General features: G+C 44.1%; 1 protein-coding gene across 1 annotated transcript in view; it reads right to left on the bottom strand.

Moving 5' to 3' along the window:
* LOC104498888 (synapsin-2-like) overlaps positions 1–14,665 on the bottom strand; it is a 25,248-nt gene that overhangs the window by 3,159 nt on the left and 7,424 nt on the right. The window contains exon 4 of the mRNA XM_010142323.1: positions 12,546–12,702. Coding sequence (XP_010140625.1) covers positions 12,546–12,702 — 157 coding nt within the window. The remainder of the gene's footprint in view (positions 1–12,545; positions 12,703–14,665) is intronic.

A 14,665-nucleotide genomic window follows, 5' to 3' on the forward strand; every position in this document is an offset into this window, starting at 1 on the left:
GGAGACTTTCCAACATCTGAAGAAAAAATAAGTGGCAAACAGTTCTCTTAGCTCTTATTTTAGCTGCCAGAATTTACTTCTCATTTTCAAATTTTACAAATTTTCAGCTCAACAAGAGAGAACCTCAGGTCCATATATTTATGGTTTTCAGATAATTTTTTAAAAAGGAAGACAGTGGGATTTTGTAACATTCTTTGTAATGTCAGCACTTCTCTTTCCTGCAGGGATTCAATGCTTCCACATCAGGCTCTCCAAAAAGGAAGAGGGCAGCACCAGCTGCACTTTTTCTCCTCTCCAGCAAAGTACGATAAGAAAATAATAAGAAATACTGAGACAAAAGAGACACTTATTCCCTTTGATTTCATAGAAAAGCCTTATGAGGTTTCATCACCCTCTGGGCGGAACACCATAAATTCGGCTGTGTCAACTGGACCGTAATCCAGCAGCGCAGTTACCCAAAATTACTGACTTCGTGAAGATTTGAATAATGACTTTGCTGATCACTTCAGAGGGGTTGAAACACGCTTCATCACAGGCATGTCATCTCAGATCTGTTCCTGAACAAACTGCACCAACTTCTGCCTCAAAGATAATCAGCTCTGGTATTTAAAATTAATTACCCCCGATGGTGCGTTGTGTCACCTTTAATTCCAGCAGGCTCGTCGTCTCTCGCGGCAGTCTGCAGGATACTCATCATTGTCCCTTCCAGCGGGGAACCTCCTGGTAGGTTGGTTAAGACTTTCACGCAACAAACTACTTCACATTTGCCTGTGGAGCTGTTCCCTATTAAGGAAGTACCACCGAGCGCAGTATTGTAAAACCTCTTCTGTCAGAGTTTTCTTTATTGACAGTATTCATTAAGGTCCTTAACGTTTGCTTTCACCGACAGCGGAACAACTCCAGCCAGCCATCCAATACTTCACGCTAACAACTACAGTGATCGCAAAATTCTCTGGAGAGGCTGTTTCACCCATCCAGATGAGTTGCCATTCCTAGGACCAGAGAAACAGGAAAACTTTGGTGGGTAAACACTTTCTGAATCCCTCTGTATAGAAAAAAATAAAAAAGGTGCTTTTAGCTGAGGTTTAACTTCTCTTTGACCTCTCCAAGGTGTGGGCACATCTACAGGGTGAAGAAACATAGTGCAATACACCAGTTCACTCCTGGATTTCCACAGAGAAATTTGACTTTTCCCAAATGTATTCCATGTGTATCAGCTTTGGGAGTGAAAGTCAGTTTTAAGACAGTTTTAGGCTGAGGCTTGGAAATGCCATTCCAGAAAACATGACTGCCTTGTAAAGAGAAAGAGATGTTCAAAAGCAGAGACTAAGTCCCACCTGCACAGACGCATCAGGGGTCCTTGGTGGCCAACAGATTGAGAGACAACTATCGTAGACCATTCAGCGGGAGGAGACGCTGAGCACCTGTGCGGAAGGCGCTGTGTCAGGCCCATGTGACACACGCACTCTGCGGGAGTCAATTCAACCAGATTTTTCACTATGCCTGTATTTTAAACACCGTTTCTATTTTTGTCTTTGTTGGGTTGGTTTTTTTAATTACTATTGACTAGGACATATCTGTAACACTTCTTACGCTCTTCACATGCTTCTCCGTTATGATTGGCCTACATTTCTTCTATTATGCTTTAGTAAACATTAAATTCTTTTCCAGAAGGCTGAGCACATCTACATTTGATTTGCTATTTGATACCTAATAGGAGAGTCACGGGGAGCAGGCTGCTGACTGCAGCTTGCGTAGTTCTTCCTGTCAGCAGGAGCTGACAGACAACGAAAGTGCCGAGACTTTCAAAGTGAATTCCAAGTTTGACACGGCAACTGAACAATGAAATCACCTAAAATCAGTTTGGGCACTCTAAGAGAATACAGAACAGATGGGAACTGACAAAAGAACTTGATGTTCCTCCAGTAGTTTTCCATTATCAGGATGCAAAGCCAAAGACCACGCGGTTGGACAACGAATGGACAGATAACTGACAGGGACCCTGCATCATAATGCAAGTGGCAGTGTTCTAACACAGGCCAGGTGTTTCCTAACCCTTCTGCAGCCCACACAAGAACACAGTGTTCACCTCTGACTCACCAAGCTGCACTGCTCTTCCCCACTGCCTTTGTTATTCAAGTCCTGTTCCTTGACCCATCGCTCTGCAACTAGAAGAATCTCTTCCTTCCATCTCTGACTGCAGCTGATATTTCCTCACCTTCTCTGCCTCTGGCTCCCTCCTTACCCCCTGGGGTGCTTGTCGGCCTCTACCAAGATGGAACTACTAAGCCTGCGTTGATTGTGCTGACCCTTCCCAGAACTATTTGGGTTGTCTTCTCCATTTTACCCAGATTTTCCAAAAGGCATTTCTTCAGCTCCTGCACCTTTCCTGCAGCAGGAGCACTGTGGCCGATGCTGCCACTGAGAGGCCTCCCTCCAGCTGCTAATCATTGCTTAGTTAACTGCCAGAATGTTTTCACATCAGAATGACATCTGATGAGACACACAAACCATAAGAAGTTCTACAGGAGGCAATAAAATAAAAACCTCATGCCCTTGAAGAACAGCATGCAGTGTTCTTGCTTACAATTACCGGAGTACATCCACAGGAGGAAAACAAAAAAGTTTTCCACCACAGTTAGAAAAGCAGCATTAAAAAAAAACCCCAGAACACTAGAAGAGGCTCACAGAAAAGCATTTCATCTTGCAAGTTGGGGAACAAGGCATCTGACAACGAGAAACACCTCGGGACTAAGGAAAGAGATGGTGACCAAACGTGTAAACAGTGAGAAAAGGCAGATTTAAGGAAGATGTGTGGATTGAAATGAAGGAAGAGTAGCCGATGAGGGTAAAAGGTAGAAAACAGATCAAGACACACCTGTTAGTAAAGAATTAGTGAAAATTAGTACCGTGAGGCCTAGATTAAGGGCTCTCTGGAACATTATTTCAGAATGAAAAAGGAAAACAACAAGTTTATGGAACTGAGTCACTCAAATAACAGCTACGAGGACTCTTCCTTAGGAGCACTTGGCAGCAGCGAGGACGTGCACGTTACTCCAGTATTGCAGGAACACCGTGTTCAGTGTCCCGTTCATGGAAACGGCTGTGCACCTCCTTGTTCTAATGGGACCAGAAGAGTGCTTAAGCACTTCTCAAAAGGGTTTGGGGCTCACTACAATACAAAGAGATTTTATTGCTCTGTGGGGCTTTTTAGAGATACTAAGATCCTGAGACTGTCCCGTTAAAATACTGAGCTTTGATAAAAATACTGAATTCAATGAAATGTCAAGGTCGAGGAAGAAAACTATTTCTTAATGCAAACTGTGTTTTTGCAGATGGAGCCCTCCCATATTCATCATTAGGGAGTCTTGCAGTTAATGAAATGTGCGGGTGTTGACATGTGTCTGTACGAAGTTATCTTCAGGAAAAAAGCATTTTTTATGTACTTAACCCATTTTGAAGCTAAACATACAGTTAAAATAAATCTTTTTTCTTTCTCAAATTGTACGTAGATGCAACCATGCACATCTACAGCTTTGTTCACAGAATTCAAAACCAGTCAAACTGGGCTTCTTACCTACATGGACTCTTCTGCCCTGAGATCCTTCCCTCTTTTCAACAAGGTAAGGAGATCTCGAAAATTTTTCTCAAATCACTTACAGTGAAGCTCAACAGTAGGATGTTGTTCCTCAGCCAAGACCAGCCAACACTCTCTCTTTTAAGCCCAGCACAGAGTCAGAGGACTCTAAACAGCATTTTAAACTGATCCTTAAACCAAAGACACTTCATGGAGTAGATGCTACTACACCTCACAGAAGCAGCAAGGCCAAGGGCACTTTGTGTCCAATTCAGACGGGAACTGGAGCTGAGAAGCTAAACAGAATGGAATGACAGCCAGGAAAGGAGAGGGCAGCCACAGCACTGCTGGGAGCATGGAAGATACTGTGGGAGAACACTACTGTGAGAGAACACCTTCATGCAGAGGGACAGGGGACAGGAAGGAGTGGTGATTGCGATGGGGGAGCCAGTACCATGGGAGGGATTTTCCAAATTATTTCCCAGAAAGGGGAGTCTAGCCCCCTGATTCTCCTCATCACTCAGTTCAATCAGCACAGTCCTACAGAAAAGCAGCAGATATGATCTCTGCCTAGGTTTTGGCTAGAAAAAATTCCCTTTGAAGGTACTTTAATGGGGAATGTAGAACACACATTTCCTTTTTAACCTAATATTATGATTGCCCAAGAAATCAAACTACTTTCACAACTGGTCCTTCAATGATGAGTATTTGCCTTAAGCAAGCCCAAAAGAGGGGTTTTGAATTTCAATACTACGGCAGGAACAGCAGATAATACGAAGGATCTGAACCACAGCTTTGGAGCCCTGGTTTTCAGATTAATCCTACAGCATTCACTTAAATACAGTTTCTTTCAGTAGAAGCTAAGAAATGGATAATGTTCTGCCGCTAGAAATGTTCAATGCAATGAAAGTCTGTAATGGATGTCAGGAGTTCCCACTGCTGCTCTTCAGTGTGGAGAAGAACAGGGCAAAGTGACAACAACCTCCCACAAAATTCAAGAATGCCGTGAAAACCCCTGAGCCCGCTCTTGCGTTAAATTAGCCTCACGGCAGCAAATGCTGGTCAAAGCGAAAGATATGAACCCCGTGTGTATATGTGAAGAACTCTGTGTTTTGAGCAAGGACTGATGACTATAGAGCTGTAAGAATTACTTGCTGTATGGAACAGAAAACAAATCATCACCACTGAGGTGTATTTCTGCTTTGTCAGAGAATTTCAAGTGAGTGCACGTATTTTCAGAACGGAAGTTCAGCAAGACTGCGGTATTGCCCTTCCATTTCATGAACAGCTCAAACTTCAGATGGCTCTATAAAGAGGTGCAAAGAGGAAAACACAATGCCACAATGCTAGGTTTAACCTATTTCTGTGCATAACACATTTCTGTGCTATGCATTTAAATGAATAATTATTTATGCACTTTGCCCCAATTTAATGTTCAAACTTGCTAGAAAATTGTGTTTTGACCAAAAAGCTTAAAATGTTTTCACCTTCCTTCTGACATAGTTCTGTGAAATTACTTACAGCTCTTGCACTACAAATCCATCAACGTGCTTTGCTTTAGCTGGCAGACTGAGCAAAGACGACAAAATCTTCCTTGGCTGACACAGAATTCAACTACAGGTTTTCATGGTTAAGAAAATTCTGCTCAGATCAGTGCTGGAAGAACAGCACACAGGGACAGTTTGTTCTCTGGGCACCCTATCAACACATGGAGCTCTGCCTTCCCTCTGCCTGTAAAAGCAACACCCTTCACGCGGATTAAAACTGGCTTTGGAAAGACCTCTACCTGTCCTGTAAATACGTACAAAAAGGCAAACTGAATTTGTCATAGAGATGGCCACACATGATCACACGAAGGTCTTCACATGTCACCACCCATGAGATTGTCTCCAGTGCCTGCGAAAGCAACACCACATGGCTGGAGGAAGAGGCAGACAGCACCCAGCTCCCAGCCCTGACATGAAAGAAAGGGCCGGCTCTTGCTTAACTAGCCTCCCAAAGTGTCTGGGGAGCAAAAGGCCACTAAAGAACCAATTTGGGTGGGCTCTGGCCTCCCAGTGTCCTCACCCGTATCTGTCAAGTAGATCAGTCTGGCCAGAATGATTGAAACCACAGGAAAGTTCAGCGCTGGCTCCAGGTTTCACCCAATGAAATACATAAAACGACAGCCCCTGGCTGAACTACAGCTCCTCACGTTCGTAACACTAACGGACAGTACATTTGCATGTCCCTAAAGGTCTTCCCTACCCGAGCTGAAGCCAGATTGGAAGTACACGCTCTTTGGCCTTGACCTTCAATCAGATCCCCTCCAGCACACCAAGAGGTGCAATAACAGCCAAATTCTGGCCCATTTTTCAGCATTACTGTACAAATCTTATTTTTGGTACTGAGCACAGAATTTTCGTATAGCTTAATAAATACTTGATAAGAAACACTGAACTTCTTTCTCTAAACCAGACATGGAGCTGCACTGGAAGGTCTCACAGATCTACAGTAAATAGGTTTTCAAAAGGCTTTTCTTGCACACATTCATTTTATTTGTTACTCGTTCTCCAGAAGGTATTTGGACAGTGTTGAATCTCCTCTGCGTGGTTCTGTCTGCCTATCAGCATAGCTTCAATAATCCATGTCAACAGGAAGCTGGAAGGAACAGATCTCATTTCTTTCATATGCTCCTCCCTGCGGAGTGCCTACAAGTTTCCTGCCAGTGCCCCAATCTGTTGCTCAAGATCATTAAAGCATAGCTTGAAGGGGGGAAAGCACAAGAGTGCAACTTCTAACAGCAACACATGAGGAAGAAGAAAACAAGATGGGGGAGAGTAGGATAACACCATCACAAAGCACGAAGGGCAGTTAAAGCAGACCTTCCAAAGAAAAGCAAGGTAAGAGCAGAGCAACAAAGCGCTCAGTAGGAGTGGAAAGATGAAGACATGTAAGCAGAAGATCATCTGCAGAAGACAAGTGAAGCAAACTACAAGACATGAAGGTAAAGAATTATGTAAGCTTGGCAAAGGCAGCAAAAAAGTAAAGTGTCATCAAACTTGCAAACAAGCACTTGGCTGCTGCTGCAGGAAAATCACACAAGAACTGCGAGATTCACACTACTACCAAGAGTGCCAACGGAAAAGCCACAAGCAGCCTTCCCTCAGAACGACTGCAGATGAGCAAGGAGATAAAGCGTTCTGTGGCGTCTCTCTCATATTTAAAACCCTTAGTAACAAGAAATTCCTACAATGAAGCAGACATAGTCCCAGTGGTCTTCTGAAGACGCTTCAGGACAAGATGGGTCCACATCTGGAGCTCTACATTTCAGCCTTCTTTAAAACAACACGGGAATCTCTGTCTGCTGGGGCTTCTCTCTACTCCGCTGGCTTTCGACCAGGAAACAGTTCCTGTGGTTCCCCTATACTGAACCAACATAGTGGTTTGTACCACCAGTTTCCTTCACATGAAGGCACCCAGCCTCGCCATCCGTGCAGTGACAGACGTCTCTTTACAAGCAGCTACAACTGCGCAACAGCTTGACACACTACCATGGGCTTTCTACACCCCCCGTGATCACACCAAATCAGCGTTTCAAGCTAAATACAGACTTTTCTGCGAGCATGGCAGCAGCTAATTAAGGTCCCAGTGCTCACAAATGTTTTTTATGGACCCATTACTGAGTTGTCAGTGGTGCCATCCCCTTCACCAGAGTAAATGTGTAATTAACGTAACAGCAGACCCGTGAAGCCTGCTGCACCAACCGCTGCTCACAGCCACGCCAGGCACACCACTGGGAAAGCAGATCTGCAGCGGCTGCGGACACTGCTGTGATTTTCCTCTGCAGAAAAGGAACCAGAACTGCTGCCATGGAAGTGGACTGATTTATGAGTCCTTTCTCTCTCCTCAGTCACAGTACGCTTGGTCTATACTATGGCAGCAGTTCTATCACCTCTACAGTCTAGAAATGCTTGTCACTAGCTGATCCTACAATCCAGACACTGTAAAGCATGTGTTTACTCCGTCACAGTCCAGCTTTAACCGAAATAAACTGTTCTCTCTGTAGCAACCATGGACACTGACTTCCAGGCCCTGACAAGTCAGACAGTGTCTCCAATTAACTCCTAATTCCTCTATTAGCAAACTGTGATACACAGACGGGTGCAGAGCTGGTCAACGGGGGCACTCCCAGCCTGCACCCCACTACCAACCGATGCAATCCCTTCCCCTTTCACAGGAAGCAGGCAGAACGATGCAGGCAGGACAGAGGGAATTTTTAAAGAATTCAACCCCATAGGTTGGAAAACCATGGGGTTTAAAACATATTATTTCGCAGTCTGAATCCTAAGTATGAGGTTTTACCTGTTACTGACAGCACTGCCCTTATCGCCTCTTTCCCCAGTTACTTCTGGCCTCTGCAATTCCTCTACTTCGCTTACCTACATCAGGTGCTATCGGAAAGATTAGGTACGATCTCACAAGCCTCAGTCCCATTTACCGAGTGTCATTTGCTAAAGGAAAACAGAGAGAATAGAATATCTAGATTGTTACTTAAAGTTACTTAAAGTAAATCAAATCGTAACTCTGGGTAATTAATTAGGCTCTTCTTCCTTTTACCACAATAAAACACTCAAACTGCTCTTACAGCAGGTCCTGCACACCATTAGACGTGAGTAAAACTGTAAGACAGGCCACAGGTCCAACAAGGGAAGTGCGGTTTTGCCTCTTAACTCGACCTAGCTGTAAATTACACCAGGTGTAATTTACACCTCTGAACAGGACACCTTGTGCAGAAAACTATTACTTCATACCGTGACAATGCAATGAAACATTCTGACATGGTAAGAGGGGGCACAAACCTCAACACGGCTCCTCCACAGCTCTGCAGGCACTCACTACAGGACTTCCTCTTGGAAAACTCATGCTCTCCCCCGAGGTAAGCGGCTTTCTGACATTTTTAGTAGCACTTAAGTGAAATCTGCCTCACGAGCCCAATCAGGAATTTTTGACGAGGCGAGTGTCATCACAGCAGTGCAACAGCAGCAGTACTGTAACGACCACACATCATTAACGCACCGCGGTACACAAACGCCTCACCACACACATTCATTGCAGTATTTTCTTTGCTGTGGTTGCTGGCACCCTGACTTTTCAAAGGGTTACACAGTGCTTTCAACTTGCATCCGAAGGAGCTAGGTATGTCCTGACACTGGAAAACACAAGCTTTAAGACTCGTTTTCAAAACTGCTCCTGGCAATCTCCTCCCACTCCCCACCCCATCTTTCAGTAACAGCCCCCGGATCAAACACAGGTTTGCTGGCTGTCAATTGGCAAATGCACAGAAACCCATGTGCTGGCAGAGCATAAGAAGAGGTCCGCGGGACAGGCGAGGGCAGGGCTTCAGCGCCTAACGCGGGTTGTGAATCTGCCCTCTGGGTCGCAAAGAGACGCTGTGCATCTGGAGCTGCATGTCCTACAGAAAACACGTCCGATGCTCTGAGGAACACTAACTGGAAACACAAAGATCTTGTATGCTGGACTCTAACGCTCATTTTATCAATAGCCCTTTCATAACTAGTCTAACTTCGCTGACTTCCCCTCTCAGCAGTTCTGTAGTACTCCCAGTTTTGCTCTGATGTAACTAAGATCAATTGCCCTTAACTAAATCAGCAATTCTCCATCCCCTGAAGCACCGCTCCACTGGACACCCTATGGTTTTATCAGCTGTTACAGAGATTGCAATTCACTTCTGCCACTCAAATTTTACCTGCAGGAGAGTCAATCGACTCGTGAATTAATAAAGATCGTTCCTGTGGCTTTACCTAGAGTTCTGATTTTCATGCTGTGAAGAAGGGGTGCTGATCGGAGGTAAGCCAAAGCCCACGCCTGCCTTCTGCACTACTGCAGCACTGCCGCGGACACCCGTGACTGCTGAGTGTGCTTTCCGAAATGCTTCCTGACAGCAAGACGTTCTTTGTGAAGAGACACATACGTAGGTATGTACACAGGTACATACAGGGGAACCTCCTTTTCTTTTTATATGAATGTTAAGATGACAAATAATATAAACCATCATTTAAGTAAGAAAATGGTCTCAACTGTGAACACACAACTTCGGTTTCATGAAATCATGAAGTTCTGTTTGTAAGAGCAGAGGCTGTAAATGTTAGCATGGTTCTGACCAAGGCACTCACAGAATGATTCTCCCTGTCTTTCCTAGTTACAGCTCCACTGGTGTGTACCAGCTCAGCTTACAGAGGCGTCACTGACGGTGGGGAACACTGCTAGATTCACTGGCCTGAAGGATGTGCAGCGTGTGGGCGCCAGCAGCTTTGATGCTTCAGGCCTGCATGCAGCAGCAGCGCGAGGAGGGCAGCCCAGGGCATCACGAAGGAGACCACGGTTTGCAGCCGGGATTTCACATGGGCAGGGTAGCACACGTGAGTCGGGTGTAATGGAACAAGCGAGAAGATAATACCCACAAAACCAACAGTCCCTGAATTCTGCTGCGTTACTTGAATGTTCGTGGAATCAGCTGACTCAAAGGATCACTGAACTTTTACCCTCAGAGTATGTATTCTGGGCTCGGTTGGCACAGCTTCTTGCAGCACTTACATTTCTTATATCTGATGCAGATTTCTTGATGCTCTGAGATGAACATGGTTGTCTCTACATCTCCCATAAAGAACAGAAGTCAGGATATTCCAAGTTAAATGACCGAACAAGCCTCCTCGGGTTTGTAGAGGAACTATTTTTGGCTTGGATTAGAAGTCCACGCTCCTGGCAGCAGGATCCACCTGAAGTACAGTGCCACCACACACGCAGAGTGGAACCAGTCTCCCATCTGCCGACTTACCTCATGGTCACAGATAGTCATAACACAGACCCGAGGCCACGGTGGAGCAAAGCACCATCATGTGCACCACACACAAGCGCTTCCTACTCAAGCTCGCTGCCCACAGACTTGCTGGGGGCAGGGGGGGCATACACTCAGGCCCTGCTCCATTATCCACCCTCATGGAACAACTCCACGGAACCACAGAAGGTCGTGAAAACATGAAGGAAGCTAGTTGGAAGCATGTGACCTGTCTGACAGTAAAATTTCTCTAGAATAGCTATTTCTGAGAGGAGATACCTAAGAGATGTGAAGTGGGCTCTTGCTGGGGCTGTGCACAATTTGGGTGTTTCAAGGAAGATGTATTTTGGCTGCCAGATGTAGAAGGGCCAAGGTAGAAAATCCCAAAGGGAAAAGAAAAAAATCATTTTTCTCTATGTTCAAATAAAGTAAGACCAGATGAAAAATATTTTCAGCTTGTTCTTATGTAGGCTGAGACAAACTATAGAAATTTAGGCCAAAATGAGAATTTTTGCAAAAACCAAAGGTACAGCTATGGCAATTCAGAAGCCAGCCATTTGATAATGAACTGTTCTGCCACACCTGAAAAAAGCTCTACCACAATTCAAAACTATTTTAAAATTATTATAGCTCTAAACCCAAGTGAGACCTTATAAGCATAATACTTTATCATTTGTTTGCAAGGTATATTGTACAGAATAAAGAAAGAAAGGGAATATGACTTAATTCTTTTACACAAGTAACCTCGTATTTGCTTTGCTAGGACGTCCAGTTACTATAGTGAATATTCCTACAACTCCCAGTTGTTATTATGAGTGAAAAATCAGCATGGAAATTTTATGCACAAGATCAGCTGGAAGAATTAGCTACCTGTATCGGTTTGGTGGAGGAACAGCCACCAAAGGAATATTACAAGGCGGAGTTATTAATTTACTTTTTATTGCATCGTTATTGCATATAAATGCTTTGGCTTCTGCTTCACCGCCCGGCTTTACTGCACACAATGAATCAAAGCATTAAGAAACGCCACAGAGCACAGAAAGCGCAATGTATTCCAATAACGGCTTCAGCAACATGCAGTATGTATTCTGAAAGGTTATAAACACTTTGTCAATTATTTATCCCCACTGTAGTTTACTGCAACAAAAAAGTATAATAAAAGTAGCTGCAAGAGGTATGGCTTAAAATCTGCTCCTAATTGCTTTGAGGGATTTTCATAGTTAGTCTGAAAAATAAACAGCTTCAAGGTAATACAAAGTATTAGAGTAAAATTTTCCTTTGGAGTGAAAAATACTGACGACTCCTTTTCTTGCCCAGACATCAGAGGAAAAAACTACGACGCTTTGGCTGTTTGTAACAAGTGGCATTCTTTAAAAGTTTCACTGGCTCTTGGACAAGTGAATGTGTCTGTCACAGGAACAGTGACTGCACCACTGATAATCACCTCATACAGCACTGCACTTTAACTCGTTGTTACTAACGTTTAGCTCTCTAGGACGCCAAAAGATCACCAAACTCTGCCTCCATCTCTCCAAGGCATGTAATGAAAGACTGAATTGGCTTCTACACTGAACCTGGCAACCTTCCGTGACTCTCCAGCGTACCTCATTGCTCCGGTGTAACTGGAAAGAACTCCTACCCCACAGGCACGAGGTCATGAAAAGAGCTTTCAAATGAGGAAACTCATAGCTTCAGATTTCCTTGCTACAGCATAGCCCCAAAAATTTCACCAGGCATGAGGGAAACACTGGCTAAAAGTCTGTTTAAATTATGTTCAAAACCACAAATATGAAAAATATTCTCAGCTTGCTTTTCCCAGACAAATTGTGAATAAACACACTTTCCTGACTGAAGGAAGTATGCGAGCAGTGGATAGCCTTTCCGTTAGTTCCCTCACTTATGTCACTATTCCTACTACCAGTATTTTTTCCCTCTGTCTCTGCATGGCCTATACTGGCTCTTTGAAAAAAATATTTAAATATGTCAGTTTACTTTTAATTCCTTTCAGTATTGCTGCTCTGCTCTGCTCAGTAACTTTGCAGTTTGATGCTCAGTATTCATGGAAGGGAACCAACCGAGCCAACTAACGGGTTTGGCACAGAAGCACTTTCCGCTGGGTACGTCACTTACCACCCATGGTTTGTCGCAGAAGTTATAGATCGATTCCAGGGAGTTGACGCTAGGGATGCCTGCATACTGCATTCCAATGATCAAGTTACGGAAATCTTCGTTTTCTGCCATACTGAACGAATGTTGTCGAACGAGGACAAAATCAGGCCGGAACGACCTGGAAGAAACAGACACATTGCTAATAGTCAAAGATCAGATTGTTTTTCCTACAACAGCAGAAACTTCACAGGGAAAGATGTCCAGTTGATGGGTAGAAGCGCTAAAACAGTGCTTGAAGCAGAGGTAAATGCTAAAAGAAATGGAAAGAATTGTCATAGCTTTATGGAAATCTGTACCGCACCACTTCTTAACCGCTGCTCAGAACCCAGCAGCATCCAGTCACGAATGGGACTGCACTAAGAGGAGAGACAAATGATGACAGCTTGTCAGGCTCTCTGTTTACAGCACACAGATAAACTCTGAGCTCCTTCCGAGGTCACGCACCCCAGTCCCTGAGCAGGGACAGTCAAAACCAAACCAGGCAAATGTCTCCGCCAGAAACTTCCGCTTCCTAGGAGTGATTGGTTCTTACCACAGCTATCGTCAGACTGCTCTGAGGACAGTAAGAGATGAAGCAGCCCCACTGCTCACAGAAGGAATCGTACCATGACTGGAGATAATCACAGTTCCTCTTTTGATCAAGACTCTTGTCAAACTGAAGGTCTGAACTTACAACTGCACCTTTTCCCTCTTTCTCTCACATCTAATCAGGATTTCCCCTGGTGCAACCTTCATGACTTCTACCACCATGCACCCTTGAGAACAGTGTGACACCATCTTCGTCTTACTCAAGCCCTGATGTTTAGTTACTGAAGAACATTCTGGAAAACAAAAGACATAATAAAATAGGACAGAGCCACCGGGCCGAGGGAAATTCACTCCTAAACTGGACTGTTGAAAGACTCTCTTCTGTATTCAAACTTTATAGGTGGAAAAACCACTGACTATCTTGAAGCTCTCAACCTCCTGAAAGAGGTCTCACTGCAGGGTAAATTAAATTAGTGTCAGGAAATTAGTGTAATTATTTACATGTCCTCAGAAAACAGAAGCTGTCTACTGGAGTGAAAAATTCTGAAGATTAGGAAACGATCCAGAAATCTCACTCTAGTAAACCAAACCAACTACAATTCGTGTTCAAATGGCTTCAGCCGTTGCAAGACTCCAGCCTGAAGGCAGTGTATTATCTGGACTCTTTCGCCGGCTGTCAAACGCAATGCATGGTTTGGCAAAAGCTACATCATACGGATTTGCTGTCAGGCACCACGAAAACGGCTCTGCAGACCAACAAGCATAACTTGTAAAGGAACGCTTGCCTTTAACAACCTTCCAAAAAATTGTCGGTAGCATAGCTCTGAGAATTTGTGATCTAGGTTTCACGGTGGTGCGCCAAGCGTTTGAAACAAGGAAATCCAATTTCCTAGCACAGCGTGAGTCTATAATACGTAGAGGACTAATGAAGTCTTAATCACAACTGCAGACCGCTAAGTGAAAGAGGGAGCCTCCCTCATTTGAAAGAGTGCTAAGGGGTTACACATCACCTCAAAGACAGCGCTGTGTTCTAGGATAAAGGCAAAGGGCAGAAAGTGTCCTTTAAAATACTGGGAACTAAACAATTTGGCATTGAGGGAATGTACTTTTTAACAAATAAAACAAAAAAAATTTTTTTGCTTTGCAAAAACTCTTCCAAGGAACATGAAACATTTACATAATTGTTCTAGTTCTGTAATTAGCGCTGGGCAGAATGGCGGTGTACACAGAAGGTCATGAGAAAAATGTTAATCCTGGCTGAAGCGTTTGTGAGATCCAAAATCTCCACATCACATAACACGGGATGGCGCTTTGCATGGCCTGATTTTCATTCACAAAACCAAAACAAGCAGGTGCCTGTTATACAGTTTTTTTCCTCCTAAACTAAGGCAGCAAAATTTTGTCACTGAAATTGCTGTGATTAGAATACACTAGTATTATGCTCACAGATCTGTGATGCAAGGTCCCTTTGGACCTCACGCGAGTAACACAAGGATTTTCACCTCCTGTTTATGCCTCTTCAGCAGCACGCTCGTAGCCCACCATCAGCAGGA

The sequence above is a fragment of the Buceros rhinoceros genome, unplaced genomic scaffold (genome assembly GCF_000710305.1).
Source record: "Buceros rhinoceros silvestris isolate BGI_N320 unplaced genomic scaffold, ASM71030v1 scaffold5898, whole genome shotgun sequence".
In the NCBI taxonomy this organism is placed as follows: Eukaryota; Metazoa; Chordata; class Aves; order Bucerotiformes; family Bucerotidae; genus Buceros; species Buceros rhinoceros.